At 38.0% G+C, this 19,691-nt stretch overlaps 1 protein-coding gene and 1 pseudogene across 6 annotated transcripts in view; one reads left to right on the forward strand and one right to left on the reverse strand.

Moving 5' to 3' along the window:
• Window positions 1-19,691, forward strand: part of RBMS2 (RNA binding motif single stranded interacting protein 2) — a 96,356-nt gene that overhangs the window by 20,428 nt on the left and 56,237 nt on the right. For 2 of the 6 annotated variants that reach the window (XM_059936219.1, XM_059936218.1), the window contains exon 1: window positions 8,446-8,635. In XM_059936219.1, the coding sequence (XP_059792202.1) occupies window positions 8,570-8,635 (66 nt within the window). In that variant the 5' untranslated portion in view covers window positions 8,446-8,569. Of the gene's footprint in view, window positions 1-7,113; window positions 7,451-7,568; window positions 7,637-8,444; window positions 8,636-19,691 lie in introns of those variants that run through there. The other 4 variants (XM_059936216.1, XM_059936217.1, XM_059936221.1 and 1 more) reach the window with 4 other exon arrangements.
• On the reverse strand, window positions 2,375-3,511 carry LOC132373752 (small ribosomal subunit protein eS27-like; annotated as a pseudogene).

Here is a 19,691-nt window from a genome sequence, read left to right on the forward strand (position 1 = left end):
GACGTGGATGGATCTAGAGACTGTCCTACAGAGTGAAGTAAGTCAGAAAGAGAAAAACAAATATCGTATAGTAACGCATGTATGTGGAACCTAGAAAAATGGTACAGATGAACCGGTTTGCAGGGCAGAAGTTGAGACAGATGTAGAAAACAAATGTATGGACACCAAAGGGGGAAAGCCGCGGGGGGGTGGGGATGGTGGTGTGATGAATCGGGCGATTGGAATTGACATATATACACTGATGTGTATAAAATTGATGACTAATAAGAACCTGCTGTATAAAAAAATATAAATAAATAAATAAACATTCACCTAATAGCTTTCCTAAACATTAGTTCCCCTGAAATTAAATCAGGAAGTAAAATTTCTGTTTAAACCCAGTTTTAGATATGATTCATAACAGATGTTAATTTTATGATTTTGATGCTACCTTTTTAAAGGTACTCAATAAAAATTCAAATCTCATTTTAAGATTACAAATTTAAAGTGTGCAGTAAAACAACCCCAGTATTCTTTGATAGCTTCCTTGCTTACTGGTCTGAGTATGCCTTGTACATATTGTTTTTTCTTATTTTTGCCATTGTATCTTTGGAATATATTCCTAGAAGTAGAACTGTTAGGTTGAAGGGTGCATATGTAATTTTCCTAAATAGTGCAAAAGGAGTTATGCTATTTTCTATTTCCACAAACAATATATGACAGCCTTTTTACCACAGTCTCTCCAACGTGGTTGACAACTCAGCTTGTTGTCAAGCTTTTGGATTTTTGCCAGTCTGGTAGGTGAGAAATGGTATCTCCAAGTAGTTTTTTTTTTTAAAGGAATTCCTGTATTTTTATTATCATTTTTTATTTATTTTATTTTATTTTTGGCTGTGTTGAGTCTTCGTTTCTGTGCAAGGGCTTTCTCTAGTTGCAGCAAGCGGGGACCACTCTTCATCGCGGTGCGCGGGCCTCTCACGATTGCGGCCTCTCTTGTTGTGGAGCACAGGCTCCAGACACGCAGGCTCAGTAGTTGTGGCTAACGGGCCTAGTTGCTCCGCGGCATGTGGGATCTTCCCAGACCGGGGCTCGAACCCGTGTCCTCTGCATTGGCAGGCAGATTCTCAACCACTGCGCCACCAGGGAAGCCCAGTAGTTTTAATTTTAACATATTTTTATGTTCAACAACACATTTCAATAAGTTAATGATAGTGAGTCCACATTAACATATAAAGAAAGAAATTTGCCATTAGGCATCTAAAATTTTATGAGTTGGCTCTGATTCTCAAACTGAAGGTTATTTACTTAGATTTGCGGTAAGGAATAAGATGGATTTGTTTAGACAACTATTATGTTAATAAAATATTCAATTAAAAAAAAAGATGGATTTGTTATACTCAGCATGGCGTAGTAAATATCAACTGTGGTCTCACACTTGGAAAATGCTTTGTAATCAATAAAGTACTTTCACAGTCATTATCTAATTTGACTGTCATGATTGTCCCTGAGAAATAGAACAGATACTATGCCCATTTTGTAGAAGGGGAAAATGATGTTTTAAAAAATTGAGATTTTCCAATTTAACACAGCAAATGATAGAGCTGGGTTTAAATTTCAAACTTCTGAGTTACCTATATACAAATTCTGTGCTTTCTCTTCCTGGTATTTGCTAAAGGGTGCATGACCTATATTATCCAGTTGGTGGCAGTGTTCTCTTAATGTTCATTGAGATTCACTTTCCCATTGGAGATACTTAAAAGAAATTGAAAATTGTATTCTTACAGCTAATATTCTTGAGCATAAATTATGTTTAGGTGTTAAAGATAAAAAGATGAATAAAGTTGCTGCCTGCTTCCTAGGAACTCACCATCTGGGTACAAGAGGGAGGGCAGTAAGTAGAGTTAAAAGCCTGCAAAAATTTTGTACAAAATGCTATGGGAATACAAATTTATAATGGGCCTTTTGAGGTGGTATCTTTTTATGTGATGATGGGGGTATAGTTTTATCTAGTACACAGATGAGAGACACAAGTAAATTCAAGCTTTCTGACTACCTAATGACAAAAAAATGAGCCACAGAAGGAAAATAATATGTATTGTAAATATAAAGGAAAAAGCTCCTAGATGTCCTAATGTGCCATTCCATCACTGTCAACACTATTTTCAGTGTTTTTTTTTTAACATCTTTATTGGAGTATAAATGCTTTACAATGGTGTGTTAGTTTCTGCTTTATATTAGTGTTTTTTAAGGAGTAATATCTTTTCAGATGTAAATTTAGTGTTCAAGATTATTCCACTCGTTCATTGACCAAATATTAAAAAAAAATTGTGTTTGTGTGTGTATCCAAAATGTGTTTGTTGGAATGGTTTCCCATTCATCCTGATTCAGGGTGCTTTTAGTGCTGCTTCTGTCTGAAGGAGCATCTTTCTGTAAGCTTTGCTTTTTCTCCTGTAGGCTGCCAGAGGACAGTAGAGCAGCCAACACACAAACCTAGTATTCGTGCATGACTAAAGAGAGTGATGATTTTATAGCATCCTGGGCATTTCACATCCATGAAGTAGGAATTGGGTCTCTGCACTAGGCAGAGTTTCCTCTCTCCTCTTCTCTTCTTCTAGATAGGGATGAAGGAGATCCTTTTCAAGAAGCAAGTTCTCATGGGGAGGTTGTCACTGCTGACAAATATTTTTAAATTTTAAATTAGCCAGGTACTGTTAAATGCTAGGGATATAATGGGGTACACGAAATAGTCACAGTCCCCGTCCTCATCAAGCTTATGCTTCTGGTAAACCCTGCCAGTGACTAGTGACCTTATAAATAATGTATATTGATGTTTTAGAAACCACTTCTTATATTCAAATCTTATGTTTCATCTGAGAGTTTCAGAGTATGGTACAAATTATCCCCAGAAGGAAAGCAGAATTCAAGCAAATTACCTTCTAAATACATAATGAATTAAACCTCAGGTAGAATCTAGAATACTTAATTAGCAGCACTTCCCAACAACTGTAGTTTTCTACAAATCTTCTTCTTGTTTGCATTATAAGTTTATCCCTAGAAATATTATCCATTGTGTAATTTAAGAATAGGCCAAAATATTAGGTATCACTGCTTTATCACTTGAGATAAAAAGCTGATTTGAGGAAAACAGTTGAACTTTCACCTCTGAAATCCTAGGATTATTTCTTTATTTTTTCTGACCCCAAAAGATATATATATATCAGAATTCTAAATTTTACAGTCAAATGAGATTGGTATGGGAACAATGTTGAATTGAGACAGAAAGTCTGGATTCTGGTGTCAGATATTTGACCCCTATGACCTTATGCAAGTGAGTTTACCTTTCTGGGTTTTTTTTTTTTTTCAATCTGAAAATGAGGGAGGACAAAGGAAAGGAACTATCCAGTTCATCAGTATTCTGACTCATTATCATCTCCACAGTCTCACACTTTTTGCAGTGTTAGATTTAACCATATGAAATTACCAGTATTTGACTATTTGAAAAGATTTATATTTAACCTACATAAGCAGCCATTTCATTTGGTTCTAATTGTTCAATTCAGTTGTGGACCCTTATGGGGATCATCTGAGCTATTTATTTTAGGGATAGCTGAAGCCAAACAAAATTAATGTCTCAAGTGTAAAGGAAACATACATTTGGAGACTATAATATTACCCATCAATACAGTCCATTCTGGGTATGCATAGAATCCAGTCTAGTCTTTTCTTTCTACATTATGCTAATTTTCTGGTCCAGTGATTCTAGATGATTTGATTCCTGTATTTCTTTAGTGTCTGGCAAAGGAAAAGTCTACTTGAAAATTTTGTTAGGATATTCTCTGTAGTAAGTTTTGGCCAGAAATATCTGTTATAGAAGAGGAGAATATACTATTAGCACTGATATCCAGGGTATGAGATAAATAATTCTTCAGAGTTGCCTGTCTTTTCCCCTGTTTTCCAATGAGTTAAGTCAAGGCGTTGAGAGGCCAAACTTTCCCCATTTCTAGTTTTAGACCAATTTTGTCATTCCATCCTACATTCAAAGGGGACAGGGCTAAGCTTTTCTAGTTGTTTGATTCACATCCTTAAATTTTCCTACTTAAGGAAGCTGATGTGTTAAACTTTTTTTTTTTTCACTTCTTCTTAAGGCATTACCTCATCTCTTTACCATTAAATAAATTGAACTTTTTGGTCTTTTTTCATGACCTAGACTTTTGGGCACAAAAGTTAATCGGTGGGAGGAAAGATAATCCACGGAGAATACATATATATATATATATATATATATATATATATATATATATATATATATATAAAATACATATATTTATATTTATATAAATATAAATTTATATTTATATTATATATTTATTTTTTAAAATATATGTATATGTATTTTTTTGGCCGCGATCTTAGTTCCCTGACCAGGGATCAAACCCGCACGCCCTGCAGCGGAGGTGCGGAGTCTTAACCACTGGACTGCCAGGGAAATCCCCACAGAGAATATGAATAGCTGGGGAAAAAAAAACCCTTGGCCCTAATATACTTGTTCAGGTCTCTGAACCATATTCAGAGCTCCACTAACAAACTTGGCCCTGTCTCACTGCTGGCAGACACATGTGCTACATCAGCCTGGCTCTAGTCCTACAGCTAGGGTCTGGCATATCTGCAGGTACTACATTCCTTGAGTTCTCCACCCTGATGTGGAGGGGCCAATAGTTGCATGCAGTCATCTTTCAACATACAAGTCAGGGTTGATCTGACCCCAACTGCTCTCTACCTGAGACACATACTTAAAAGTGTTGTTTTGTTACCGAGTCCAAGCTCGTGCTGCTTGCCAAAGGACAGGCCAATAAACCGAGAGACAAGTTGTTGGGGCAAGGAATAGTGACTTTATTCAGAAAGCCAGCAGACCGAGAAGTGGTGGACTAGTGTCCTAAAGAACCATCTTACCCAAGTTAGAATTTAGGCTTCTTTTTTACTAAAAGGGGAGGGGGTGTGGTTGGTTGCTGCAAACTTCTTCATGTCAGAATCCTTTGTTCTTGCATCTGTCCACATAGGTCAGGTCATGTTGTTCCTGTAAACCTCCAACATGACAAATGTTATTCTCTGTTCTACAACTTTTTACCTCTATACGAATGGAAAAGTTTTATATCTTTAAAGGTCAGAGCCTTGAGAATGGGCTATCCTGTATATTTCAGGCTATAGGCAACATTCTTAACTTATAGCAAAAGCAATAGAATACAAAGGTTAAAGTAAAAGAAACAGGTCCAATATGGAGTCAGATTTGTTCTTCCCTGTTACAGTTTTTCTGAAGAAATCACAAACCAGTCTATATTGAATCCGAGGTATAAATGTCTCCTTCCAAGAGATGTTCCAAATAACTTATTTTACTTTTTCCACTCAAAACAACTTTTGGGTGCTGGGCTCAAGAGAACCAAGAATTTGAGAGGCATTGACTAAATCTGGAATAATGTAAGCAATATAATGCGCAAAGCAGATGGGGGGCGGTGATCAAAGTAAACACACTGGAAGAAATAGGATTCTTCCTCTTCTCATATACTTCCTGAATATAACCACAGAACTCCATTACCTTCTCTGTCACTTCCACAAGATTCCATAGCCTCCTGTAAAAATATACTTACCAGAGTAAAGGATGTAGTTTCCAGTCCTGTTGGTGCTCTTTGACATAATTGACCTTTGGCATCAGTTCACCAATCTGGGTCATTTTACTTTTATGGCCCTAAACTTATAATCAGAGTATAAACATACAGGTTTTTGTATTAGTAAATACATATGGAATTTATATAGAATTTACAAAATAGAATTTATTTAATTGGATCCTTCTTTATCTCCCTTCTGATACTTTCTACTTTTAGAATGGCAAAATGGTGTTAAATTTCAGGATACATGAAGATCCTCCTTTTTTCTAGATCTATTTCAATTTCTTAGAGTAGTAGGACTCTAGAGAAATGGGAGCTGGGATGTCTTGTCTAGTGTACTTTGATTCTGTACTATTTTGTTTCCTTTTTTTCCTAGAGATGAGACGGTCCACCAATTTCCAAGAGATTGGGAGTTATGAAAAGAATTTCCAAATAATTGGATTATTTGCTTATAGAAGGCAGAGAAATGAAATTGGACTGGGTGATTCCTGAAATTTCTTATTCAGTATTTCCACTTATATAGTTTAGCCTGCCTAGTCCTAGTATGATCTTTTGAATGTAACTAAGATACTAGTTTTTGGAAATGTTCACTTCAGATCATAAAATCTGGGTTATACAATACCCAGAGGGATACACTGGGAGACAGTAGGGTAATTAATCAAAATGGAGCTAACATCTGTTGAGTGTGTACCAAGTGCCAGATACCTGCCTAAGGGCTTTATATACATTGCCTTATTTCATTTCACTACAATTTTAGGAAGCAGAGACTATTTATTTACTGTATTTTACAGATGAGAGAAGTAAGGTTCAGATGTGAGGGAATTCTCCCAGTGTCACTCAGCTTGTGAGTGACAGGACCGAACCAGAACTTAGATTTGATTCCAAAGGCTAATGAAGTAGGTATTATCTCCATTTTGGAAATGAGTAAATTAGAGATGTTAAGTAACTTGGCCTAAAGTTACATAAACAGTAACTAACAGTGGTGTCAGGATTTGAACTCATGTCTGCTGCTCTCTAAAACTTACGGTTTTAACTATTTTAAGTTCTAAGATATCATTGAGCGTTAAGGAGTGCAGTAAGAGAACACAACACGTTGAGAATATGAGAAGTTTTAAAAAATTAAATTAGGTTGACTGCTATTATAAATCCCATTATAAATCAGGCCTTAAAGATTAAGGTTTTGTACCACATTGTTAGGCTAAGGGAGAAGACATCAACCAAGGACCTAAATGGCAATGATAACTTGGCATGTCATGAATGAGAATCTCTGAGGGCAGAAAAGGAACTTTAAAAAAATATGGTATCACTGAGAGATGCCTTTATTGATTTATTGACTGCATTTGGCTGCTGTGCTTCCAATCTCAGTTGCAATTCCCACATTGAGGCTGTTCCCACCCTTCCTGTGTCCCTTGAGCTGAGCAGGAACTTCCTGTCCTATTGGAAATGAAAGTCAGAGATTGGGGGTATGGTATGTGTGTATTTACTCTGCAGACTGTTGGTACTGTCTGTCCCATTATTATAGCAAAAAGGTGACAGGAAAACTAGAATAGAGACTGGGACTTCATTTAAGGGACGGTTTGGGCTTAATGTGTTTTGTGGCAAAGCAGACAGAGTTAATTTATTACTTAGAATATCCACTATGGCTGTGAGGGGGCCTTAAGAAGTGATTTGAAAGCTTTCATTCTATATCCCTGTTCTACTTGGACTGGATTGGTAAATTACTGGGTATCATTCTTAAATTTTTGTTTTCCAACAAGTTTCTTTTATTGTTAAGTTGCCTTCTACAGGACATTCCTTTGAAAGTATTAGAGGTGAGTGTTGCAACTGTGTTCATTTCTTGACTCTAATGTTCTTCTTTCCTAAGAACTTTGTATTTTTCTTCTCTGTGAAGCATATGTTTTTAAAATATTTATTTATTTTTTTCTGCAGCTCACAGACAGCTTGAAGCAGACATCCCAACTCTGTGAACTTCAGCTTGGGCATAAATTTCAGGTTGGGTGAGTAACTAATTGTTCAGCTTCATAGACCTTGAAGACTAGGAAACAGTGGGATAAAGATTCAAATAAGATAGCTTACAATTGAAGAAATCACTAGGCAATTATATCTCAATAAAGCTGGGGGAAAGAAAAAAGAAAGCACTAGGCACCAAGTTTCATGACATAGTCCAGTTTGAAAATTCCTTCTTAAGTGTTAAGGCATACCTGGGAGAATCTGAAAAAGATTAAGAGGCATCAGCCCATCAGCATAACCCAAGAGGAGTAAAACTATCCAAGGATCTGAAACTAGTTATTTCCCATCCTCTGTTTTGCTTGTCTCTGCTCTTTGGTGAGCTCTTCTGTTTGTCCTTTCTTTGTGTGTTAAGATCGCTATCAATATAAAGTGGGGGGTAAGTCCTGAGCTCACCTCACATATTCTTTCTCAGTACTGTGATTTTCTTCACACGTTCTCCAAAGCAGTGTCCCAGTGGCCCCTTTAAAATCAAGATTGGAATCTTCTTATAGCTGAGATCTAAGGAGAAAATATCCTCATTTTTTCGTGGGAATCTGAACTTGTTCATATAGGAAAGGTGATGGAGTTGAAAGCGGTAGACCTAAGAACTTTTCTTTTGCTTTAACTGCTAAGCCTGTGGGGGAAAACAGAAAAACAAAAAACCAAAAAAACATCTTGGGCATTAGGACCCAGTGGAAGAGCCTCACTCAGACTCGGGGTTAAGTTCTATCAGTGACGTAAACAAGCAGCCCTAGCTCATTCTTTACTCCCCCCCTCCTTCTCTCCCCCTTTCTCCTCCCCCTCCTTTCTCCCTCTCCCTTCTCTTCCTCCCTCCCTCCTTCCCTCCCTCTCCCTCTCCCTCTCCCTCTCTCTCTTTCCTCTCCCTTTCCCTCTCCTTCTTCCCCTCTTCTGTCTCTTAGCTTCCTAACATTAAAGAGAAAATGCTGCTATCAGTGACTTCAAGGCCTGGGATTTCGACTTTTGGCTATAACAAGAACAACAAGAAGGTAGGGAAAAGTGCTTTTTTGGAATCCAGCTACTTCCTTTTCTGGGGATCGGGAGTGTCCTTGGCTTTAACATTCTCCTTAAGAGGGGAACGGGATTCCTCTCCTCTCAGCGCCTCTCTTTTTCCATCACTTTTTTTGGCATCTTTTCTCACCTGGTTCTGAAGTTTCAGGAATTTATAGTCCCTTATGTGAGGCCTGAAGGCAGTGGAATTAAAAACAAATTAAGCTTTGCAAGTTTGTGTCTTTGTGAAACGAAGTTAGTTTGACTTCCTGCTGATGTATCCAATTTTCACAGGGAAAATATGTCACCTCAGACCCTGGCCCCCAGCCTACCACCTCCAAGGTTATTTTGTCATTTTGATTAACTGTTTGCATTCTCCCCCCAGCCCACCTTCCTTCCTACCATTCCTCCAGCATTATCAGGTAGCTGAATACAGTCAGTGAAATCACAACAGCTTCATCTGAGAACTGAGTCTACTCTTCTAGCTTAGATAGAGACCCTACCCCACCCAGCCTGTAGGGAAGGAGTTTTAAGAGAAGACATACCTTGGGAATTAAGGCAGAGAGTTCTGTGATTCTTTGGGGTCTGCTGCTGAGCTGGGCCTTCCTGCTCTGCAGATAGCCAGGCTCAGCAGAGATCTCTGGAGTCTACGCTTGGGCACAGGGGCAGTCTGGGGAGAGGTGTACCGTCATCCCCACAATTGCCAGGGAATATCTTGGGCAGTTTCTTGGCATTTCAGTGCACACCGTGCTGATTAGGAGGAACTGTATGCTGTAGCAGAAAGACCATTTACCCTGTCTCTTGATTTTATATAGCTGTTCTTTGAAGAAAAAAGGTGCCTTAGACATTTAAGGATCTTTTGCTCATTTGATGGATTGTCGGGTAGTGGGTAAGAATTCCTGATGCTTTCTTATACACCTAGGGAGACTGTTATAGGTGAACAAAGTATCTGATCAAGGCATTGGTAAATGTTTAGACCCAGAACACCTAGTGTTAGTTTATGGGTGTTAGTTTATGTGGTATTCATTGTGTTACATCCTTAAGAAATATGGGTTCATATTTGTTATCAATTTTAAATATATATATATATATACACACACACACACACACACACACATAAATCAATATGATTTTGATAGAGAGATATCTAATCTGTCTTTATTCTTTTCATATCTTGTATAGTACTGTATGAAATCTCCTTCCTAATTTTTTCCCTCCAAGTCTCTCAGGTTACCCATTAAAATACAGTAAAATGAATTCCAGAAATTGGTTTTTTCCCTATTAGCGGCTTCATGTATTTGATGCTATCTAAAATATTCTCTTTTCTTAGCTCTCCACTCCCTTTCCCCCTTGTTATATAGGAAACATTTAACCAGCTTCTAAATCTAGGATAGTGTAGGTGACAAGAGGTATGATTGCGGACTGGGATTCAAATCTCATATCTCTTTCTGATAACTTGTAAGGTTTGGGAAACACATTAGGAAACCTGGGGTAGGGGTAGATACATACTTACTAGTGTATTTGTCAAGTATTCTTTGGGTTCTTACAGGTCACTGTTATGATGACATCACTTTGTGACTGTATCGATGACTCCTTGTGTGTATATATAGGTTTGTGGGTGTTGAGTATATTTAAACTAAATGATTGCTACATTGCTCTTTGTCTTTTTGTTTATATGTATGGCTTAATGTGTTCATTCATTTTTTTGGGAAGACTGTTTTGAGTGAATCTGCTCATGTAATTTGTCCATTTTTATACTGAAGGTTAAATTTTTAAAATAACTTATTAGTTTTTAGTAATAAATGTAAGACATGTCTATTTTTAAAATTTAAGCATAAAGAGGTATATAAAATAAAAAGTCAAGTCTTCCCTTCATGTCCTGAAGTTCCTTACCTAAATCCCACTCCTTAAGGGAAATAACTAGTAGCAGTTTGCTCTATCTATTCTACCAGACTTTTTTCTATGACAAGTAAAGTTTTAATTTTGACATTGGCTTATTTGCTCAGTTTCTCAAGTAGGACAAGTCTATGTAAAAAAGTTCTTGAAACTGTCTGGAACATTTAAAAAACTGAAATAAAGAACAAAATTCTAAACTTCTGAAAAAATACATATAAATATGTGCTTTTATTGTGCATCATTTTGTTATACCAAAATCTGGAAATAATAGATTTGCAGAGATCTGCCTTCTTTAAGGAGCATTTTTACATCATAATTTACTGTAGTCATCACTTCTGGTTGGTGGCATAAAAACAATTTCCAGTGAGCTCAGTTTGAAAAGCTATTTGTACATTACTGTTCTGACTTCATTAGTTTTATTTACTTGTCTTTATTATTTATTTATTTATTTTTGTCTGCATTGGGTCTTTGTTGCGTGTGGGCTTTCTAGTTGAGGCGAGCGGGGGCTACTCTTCCTTGTGGTGCGTGGGCTTCTCATTGCGGTGGCTTCTCTTGTTGTGGAGCATGGGCTGTAGGCCCACGGGCTTAAATAGTTGTGGCACGTGGGCTCAGTAGTTGTGGCACACGGGTTTAGTTGCTCCGTGGCATGTGGGATCTTCCTGGACCAGGGCTTGAACCCGTGTCCCCTGCATTGACAGGCAGATTCTTAACCACTGCGCCACCAGGGAAGTCCTATTTGTCTTTAAAAAGTAGGATTGTCTGGGGACTTCCCTGGCAGTCCAGTGGTTAGGACTCGGCGCTTTCACTGCCATGGCCAGGGGTTCAATCCCTGGTCAGGGAACTGAGATCCTACAAGCCCTGCGATGTGGCAAGAAAGAAAAGTAGGATTGTTTTATTTTGAAACATATTTGTATACTTTATCAGGGAAGTTGTTTCCTGAGGAGCCCAGGACAATTACAGTTTTCTTATTCTTTTTTGGCTGTTGTAAATATAGGCATACAATCAGCAAATATATAATGCCTGATAAAGGCACATTCTTTCTCAGGATGTAGTGTTGAATATCCTTTCCTTTCTTTGGAATTAAAATAGTCACAGAAGGGGGAAAATGTGGATTTCAAAGAGAGATTCTGCAAAATTATGGTACATTAAAAAAAAACACATCTATTTTAATGGCCTTCAATTATTCTTCGTTCTTAAAAAAAAAAAGATCAGAGTTCTAGGGTCTCAACACTTCCTTCAACTTTTGAAAGAGTTGCCTCAGTAGAGAGATTTGAGTATAGGTGAGATTGAAAGAGGAAGTGTTTGGGACTAAAGGAATTTCAGACTTGTAAAGAACCTAACCACGCCTTCCCTGACATCATCTTCCTGGCATGTGTTATTATAAGTTAACTCCTCAGAGCATCAGCAACCATTCCCTTTGGAAAAAAAGAAAAGGGACTGTGTTTAACTTGGGATAATGTGCCTTCCCCAACGTATTTTGCATAAATTTCTATTTCTTCTTGATTTTAACATATTGAAGACCATATTGGGGCTGGGAGTTGGGGGGAGTGGAGGCAATGATGAGAGTAGAACTGACTGGCAGGCACTGCCAGACTTTCACTCTTTAAGAAGTTTGAGTTACCTGAGATTTTTGGAAGAGTTTACTCAGGAGAGAAGAAAGTAGGAAGCAATACTAGAATTGTTTATACTTCTAACAGGGAGAGAGAATTTTTCTGTGTTTACTACATTTTCATCTAGTTTCCATCAAATCAAATTTAGTAGAACTTTTAAAGTCTAATGTCTCTTGACTGGGGGCAGCTAATAGTTCTGTTATCAGTAATAAAGTTAACTCACTTGGTTAAAGTTTAGTAGTAATGTCTTTCCATTGATTCCTCCTTTTTTTTTTTTTTTAGCTCTATTACACTAACTTATGCCCTCATTACCACAGCAATAAACATCCCGCATGATCTTGTCTCCTATTTCTCCACTCCCTACCCCTTGACCCCAAGTAATTTTATACCTGCTACCAGAATAATCTTCCAACATTCCAGCAGTTTAGTGCTGAGCATTTCTTATATACAAACCTTTAATGGCTGTGTATTACCTGCTAAACAAAGTCCGAATCCTTAGCCCAATACCCACTATTTATCCAGCCTTTCCTTATCTTCCCCACCTCCCCTGCATGATTTCATCACATTGACTCTGCTCTAGCCAGTTGTGTTACCTGCAGTTCTCTGGATATAACCTTTGGTTGTTGGTTTACATTTCTCAACCCATAGGAAAATATGCTGTATAATAAAACAAAAATATAGAAAAGAAACAGGACAAAAGAAAATATAGATTAGAATAGAAAGTCAGGGACTTCCCTGGTGGTCCAGTGGTTAAGACTCTGTGCTTCCAATGCAGGGGACGTGGGTTCGATCCCTGATCGGGGAACTAAGATCCCACGTTCCACGCGGTGCGGCCAAAAAAAAAAGTCAGCTGGAATTAAAATACAGATGTGCAAACCATAGAGTTAATCCTGGAAGATGAAGACTGATGAATAGTCATTGATTTTGTCAGTGTAGAGGTGGTTGGTGACTTTGACATGCAATTTCAGAGCGGGGGAGCAAAAGCAGGGTTGGAGTGGGTTGTTGAGTGAAAGAAGGTAAGGAAGTATAAATGGTATATATAGACTAATCTTTTAAGAACTTTGATTAAGATGAAGAGCAGAACCCAATTTAAAAAATAGGCAAAAGGTCTGAATAGATATTTCTCCAGAGAAGATCTACAAATAGCCATGAAAAGATGTTCAGCATCATTAGCCATCAAGGAATCAAAACCACAGTGAGATACCACTTCACACCCACAAGGATGGCTGTAATCAAAAACACAGATAATAATGTGTGGTGTAATTGGACCCTTATACACTGCTGATGGGAATATAAAATGGTGCAGCTGCTTTGAAAAACAGTTTGGCAGTTCCTTAAAAGGTTAAACACACTCCTAGGTATATACCCAAGAGAAATTAAAACACGTCCACACAAAAACCTGTACGTGATTGTTCATAGCAGCATTATACATAATAGCCCAAAGGTGGAAACAACCCAAATATCCATCAACTGATGAAAGGATAAATAAAATATTATATATACCCATACAATGGAATTTTGGAATTTTATTCAGTGATAAAGTAATAGAGGGACTTCCCTGGTAGCACAGTGGTTAAGAATCCGCCTGCCAATGCAGGGGACACAGGTTCGAGAAGATCCCACATGCTGCAGAGCAACTAAGCCCGTGCGCCACAACTACTGAGCCTGCACTCTAGAGGCCGTGAGCCACAACTGCTGAGCCCACGTGCCACAACTACTGAAGCCTGTGTGCCTAGAGCCCGTGCTCTGCAACAGGAGAAGCCACTGCAATGAGAAGCCTGTGCACAGCAACGAAGAGTAGCCCCTGCTTGCCGCAACTAGAGAAAGCTCGCGCAGCAACGAAGACACAACACAGCCAAAAAAAAAAAAAAAGTAATAGAGTACTGATACATTCTACAAAATGGATGAACCTTGAAAACATTATGTTAGTGAAAGAAGCCACTCACAAAAGAACGCATACATTTGACCCTTGAACAATGCAGGGCTTGGGAAAATCTATGTGTAAGCTATAGTCGATCGTCCATATATACGTGACTCCTCTATATCCATGGTTCTGCATCCTAGGATTCAACCAACAGCAGGTCGTGCTGTACTGTAGTATTTACTATTGAAGAAAATCCACATATAAGTGGACCTGTGCAGTGCAAACCTGTGTTGGTCAAGGGTCAACTGTATTTGATGCTTCCATTTATATGAAATATCCAGAATAGGCAAATCCAGAGAGACAGAAAGCAGATTAGTAGTTGCCTAGGGATGGAGTAGGAGATGGTTGGGGAGGGGGAAAGAGGAGTGACTGGTAATGGGTATTGGGTTTCTTTCTGGGGTAATGAAAATGTTCTAAAATTGACTGTGGTGATAGTTGCACAACTCTGTGATCCAAATACCATTGAAATTATACTTTAAATGGGTTAATTACATGGTATATAAATTATATCTCATAACATTGTTATTTTAAAAGGATGGGGAGCAGAGAAATGAGATAAAGCCTGCAAGAGGATGGTGGTAGTGTTGAGAGAATTTTCTTAAAGATGGGAGATATGGGAGCCAAAATGTAAAAAGAATCATGAGTAATTTGATACTTTCTTTCCAAATATATATGTTCATATTCATATCCCTCCTACTCTCTGATTCTTTTGTCATTGTGCCTCATGTAGTATTCAGCCTCTGATCCTTTTGTTGTTGTTGTTGTTGCTTCCTTTTGGAATGGCCTTTCTGTTCATTTGTTCACTCTACCCACATTCGTTAAATAGCTCCAGAATGCTAGGACCTGGGGCTAAGGCATGATGGTGGCCATTCAAGAGCTCACAGTCAAAACTGTCTTTCAAAACCCTAACTACGCTTTAGAAGTTCAGCTGAAATGTTACCTCTTCTATACAGCTTCTCCTAATCCCTCTACCTCCTAACCCCAAAGGGGACTTTTTTTCTTAGCCTCCATAATATTTTGTACTTCATATGTGGTATTTATATAATTTTACATTGTATTGGAATCATTTAGGTGATTGTCTTATCTTCATTGCCGTAGTGTAAACTCTGTAAAGGTAAAGACAGTGTTGTTCAGTTTATTATCCTCTGAAACACCTGATACAGCATCTTAAGCCTATCTAGTAGATACTTAAAATATATATCCTAATAAATGTAATTAATGTTAGGCATTAAATTAAGATTAAGAAAAGGAAAGCAGCATTGTGTTCTATACAGATTGTGAAATTTCGAAGGGGGTGGGAGGGAGGGATAAATTGGAAGATTGGGATTGACATATATACACCACTGTATATAAAATAGATTACTAATAAGGACCGACTGTATAGCACAGGGAACTCTACTCGATACTGTGGAATGGCCTGTATGGGAAAAGAATCTAAAAAAGATTGGATATATGTATATGTATAACTGATTCACTTTGCTGTACACCTGAAACTAACACAACATTGTAAATCAACTAGACTCCAATAAAAATTTTAAAATAAAATAAAGTTGTGAAATTTGGAGTTAGATCTGAATTTAAATATGGCTTTTGTCACTTATTAGATGTGTGACCCAGTTCCAAGTTTCTTAGGCTCTCTGACCTTGAGTTCTTCATCTTAAAGTACTGATATACTTTATTGGGTTATTTTTGAGGATTGGTAATATTTGTTAATATTTATAATCATATATCAGTATGTAAATAGACTTATTTCTTTTATCAAAAAAAACCCCTTTTTCTTGATGCCATTTCTTCCTCCACCTGCTGCCCCATTTCTCTTCTTCCCTTTATATAAACTATCTGAAAGTGTTGTTTATTCAAGAGTTATATACTAGCTGTCTCCAGTTTATTTCCTTCCATCACTTTTTCTTTTATTATCTTTAATATATTATTTGATAATACAAAAGGTTACATGTAACTCTAAAGCACAATAATAAGAGGAACACCTGTAAGCCCATCTTCCAACTCAAGAACTAGAATCATTGCCTGTAAATTACATATACTTAGGAGTTTCTCCCCATCCCATCCCCTCCCTCCCTCCCTTCTAGAGGTAAACACTCTTTTAAATTTTATATTTATTATTCTATTGCTTTTTTAAAACATAGTTTAAAGTCATGTTTAATTTGCTTGTTTACATTGTTCTAAGTAGTTTATGTATAATTATATATATTATATCATTTAATCCTTATGACAATTTCATTATTATTTTCCCTGTTTCACAGATGAGAAAAAATGAACTACAGAGAGTTTAATAATCACGTTCCTAGTGAATGGCCCAGCTGGGATTTGAACCCAGATAGTTTGGCTCCTAGTCTATGCTCTCAGCCACTACTATATTGTCTTATTGCAATACAGTCTTCTGTTTGTTTCCATTCAGTGTTACATCTTCATGATTAATTCATGTTGTATATAGCTGTTTTATTCATTTTTTCATGTTGTATAATATTTCATTTTGTGAATAAACCATAATTTATCCATTCTCCTGCCAGTGAGCTTTTGGATTAATCCAGGCTTGTTTGTTTTTGCTATTCCTAACATTGATGCTCAGAATATTATCATTTATGTGGTACATTTGTGTAAGAATTTCTTTTGGGTTTATACCTAGGTGTGGGACTGTGCAGTATAGGTATGTGAATGTTCACCTTTAAGAGATAATGCTAGGGAATTCCCTGGCGGACCGGTGGTTAGGACTCTGCACTTCCACTTTAGGGGGCACGGGTTGGATCCCTGGTTGGGAACTGAGATCCTGCATGCTGCACAGCATGGCCAAAAAAGTTAATTAATTAAAAAAGAGATAATGCTAAATTGCTTTCTAAGTATACCACATTTGTTTCCATCAACAGTGTAAAATTTACTGTAGACTCACATCCTCTCTACTTGTTGATAGTGTCACACCTCTCATTTTCTCCTAAGCCTAATCCAGTTAGGCTTTTACTCCCACCACTCCACCAAAACTGCTCTTATGAAGGTCTGCAATGACTTTCATGTTCTTCAGTGGTCAGTTTGTAGCCCTCATCTTACTGTTAATCTATTGTCAACACTTGACACGTTTGGTCACACAATTCCTTGGAATACTTTCTTCATTTGGTTTGCAGACCACCATACCCTCCTGTTCCTCTAGTATCTGTGGCTTTCCTCTTCAGGCTCCTTTGCTGGTTCCTCCCAATTTTCCTGATCTCTAAACCTTGGAGATCCCCAGGACTCAGTCCTTGTTTCTTCTCTATCTACACTTCTTCCTTCATAATTTTATCTAGTCTCGTAGCTTTAAATATCACCCCTATCTAATGGAAAATAGAAACCATGCTTGATCCCATGTCTCCTGCCAGTTACTGTTCCATTTTTCTGATCCCTTTTATAATCCACCTTCTTGAAAAAGTAGTTCCTACCTATAGAATCTCTACTTCATTACATCCTACTCTCTTTTCCTTAGTATTTGTTTTTTTTTTTAAATAAATTTATTTATTTTATTTATTTATTTTTGGCTGCTTTGGGTCTTCGTTGCTGCGCGTGGGCTTCTCTAGTTGTGGTGAGCAGGGGCTACTCTTCTTTGCGGTGCGCGGCCTTCTCATTGCGATGGCTTCTCTTGTTGCAGAGCACGGGCTCTAGGCACGCGGGCTTCAGTAGTTGTGGCATGCAGGCTCAGTAGTTGTGGCTCCCGGGCTCTAGAGCGCAGCTCCGTAGTTGTGGTGCATGGGCTTAGTTGCTCTGCCTCATGTGGGATCTTCCTGGACTGGGGATTGAACCCGTGTCCCCTGCATTGGCAGGCAGATTCTTAACCACTGCGCCACCAGGGAAGCCCGTTAGTACTTGTTTTTTATTTTTAATTGTAAAATATACGTAACATAAAATTTACCATCTTATCCATTTTTAAGTATACAGTATAATAGTGTTAAGAACGTTTACATTGTGCAACCAGTCTCTAGTAGAACTCTTTTCATCTTGTGAAACTGAAAATCTACAGCATTAAACAACTTCCCATTCTCCCCTCCCCACAGCTTTTGGCAACCACTATTCTATGTTCTGTTTTTATGAATTCTCTAAGTACCTCATATAAGTGTAATCATACAGTATTTGTCTTTTTGTGATTGGCTTATATCACTTAGCATAATGTCCTCAAGGTTCATCCATGTTGTAACGTATGTCAGAATTTCCCTGCTTTTTTCTTCTTTAATTATTATTTTATTTTTTTATTTTTGACTACATTGGATCTTCGTTGCTGCGCATGGGCTTTCTCTAGTTGCGGCGAGCGGAGGCTACTCTTTCTTGTGGTGCAGGGGCTTCTCATTGCGGTGGCTTCTCTTGTTGTGGAGCACGGGCTCTAGGCTCGTGGGCTTCAGTAGTTGTGGCACATGGGCTCAGTAGTTGTGGCTTGCGGGCTCTAGAGTGCAGGCTCAGTTGTTGTGGCGCACAGGCTCTGCAGCATGTGGGATCTTCCCGGACCAGGGCTCGAACCCGTGTTCCCTACATTGGCAGGCGGATTCTTAACCACTGCGCCACCAGGGAAGCCCCAGAATTTCCTTGGCTTTTTAAGGCTGAATAATATTACGCTGAATGTATTTACTTTTTTTTTTTTTTTTTGGCCACACCGCATGTCTTATGGGATCTTAGTTCCCCAACCAGAGATTGAACCCGGGTCCACAGCAGTGAAAGCCCGAGTCTTAACCACTGGACTGCCAGGGAATTCCCACATTGAATGTATATACCACATTTTGTTTATCCATTCATCTGTGAGAGATACTTGAGTTGCTTCCATCTTTTGGCTGTTGTGAATAATGTTGCTATGAACATGGGTGTATAAATATCTCTTCAGACTCTGCTTTCAATTCTTTTGGGTATATTCCCAGAAGTGGAATTGCTGGATCATATGGTAATGCTATTTTTAATTTTTTGAGGAATTACCACATTGTTTTCCTTAACGGCTGTACCATTTTACATTCCCACCAACAGTGCACAAGTTCTGATTTCTCCAAATCCTTGCCAACACTTATTTTCTGTTTTTTTTTTTTGATGGTAGCCATCCTAATGGGTGTGAGAGGGTATTTCATTATGGTTTTGATTTGCGTTTGTCTAATGATTAGTGATGTTGAGCATCTTTTCATGTGCTTATTGGCCATTTGTATATTTTCTTTGGAAAAAATTTAAGTCCTTTGCCCATTTTTTAAAATGGGATTGTTTGTTTTTTGTTACTGAGTTGTAGAGTTCTTTATATATTTTGGCTATTAACTCCTTATCAGGTATACAATTTGCAAGTATTTCTTTTTTTTTCAAGGAATGAATTTTTTTTTAAATCTCTTTTAAATTTATTTATTTATTTATTTATTTATTTATTTATTTATTTATTTATTTATTTTTGGCTGCTTTGGGTCTTCGTTGCTGCGCGTGGGCTTTCTCTAGTTGTGGCGAGCGGGGGCTACTCTTGGTTGTGGTGTGCAGGCTTCTCATTGAGGTGGCTTGTCTTATTGCAGAGCACAGGCTCTAGGCACGCAGGCTTCAGTAGTTGTGTCACGTGAGCTCAGTAGTTGTGGCTCGCAGGCTCTAGAGTGCAGGCTCAGTTGTTGTGGTGCACGGGCTTAGTTGCTCTGCAGC

Source organism: Balaenoptera ricei, chromosome 10 (assembly GCF_028023285.1).
Source record: "Balaenoptera ricei isolate mBalRic1 chromosome 10, mBalRic1.hap2, whole genome shotgun sequence".
NCBI classification, from domain to species: Eukaryota; Metazoa; Chordata; class Mammalia; order Artiodactyla; family Balaenopteridae; genus Balaenoptera; species Balaenoptera ricei.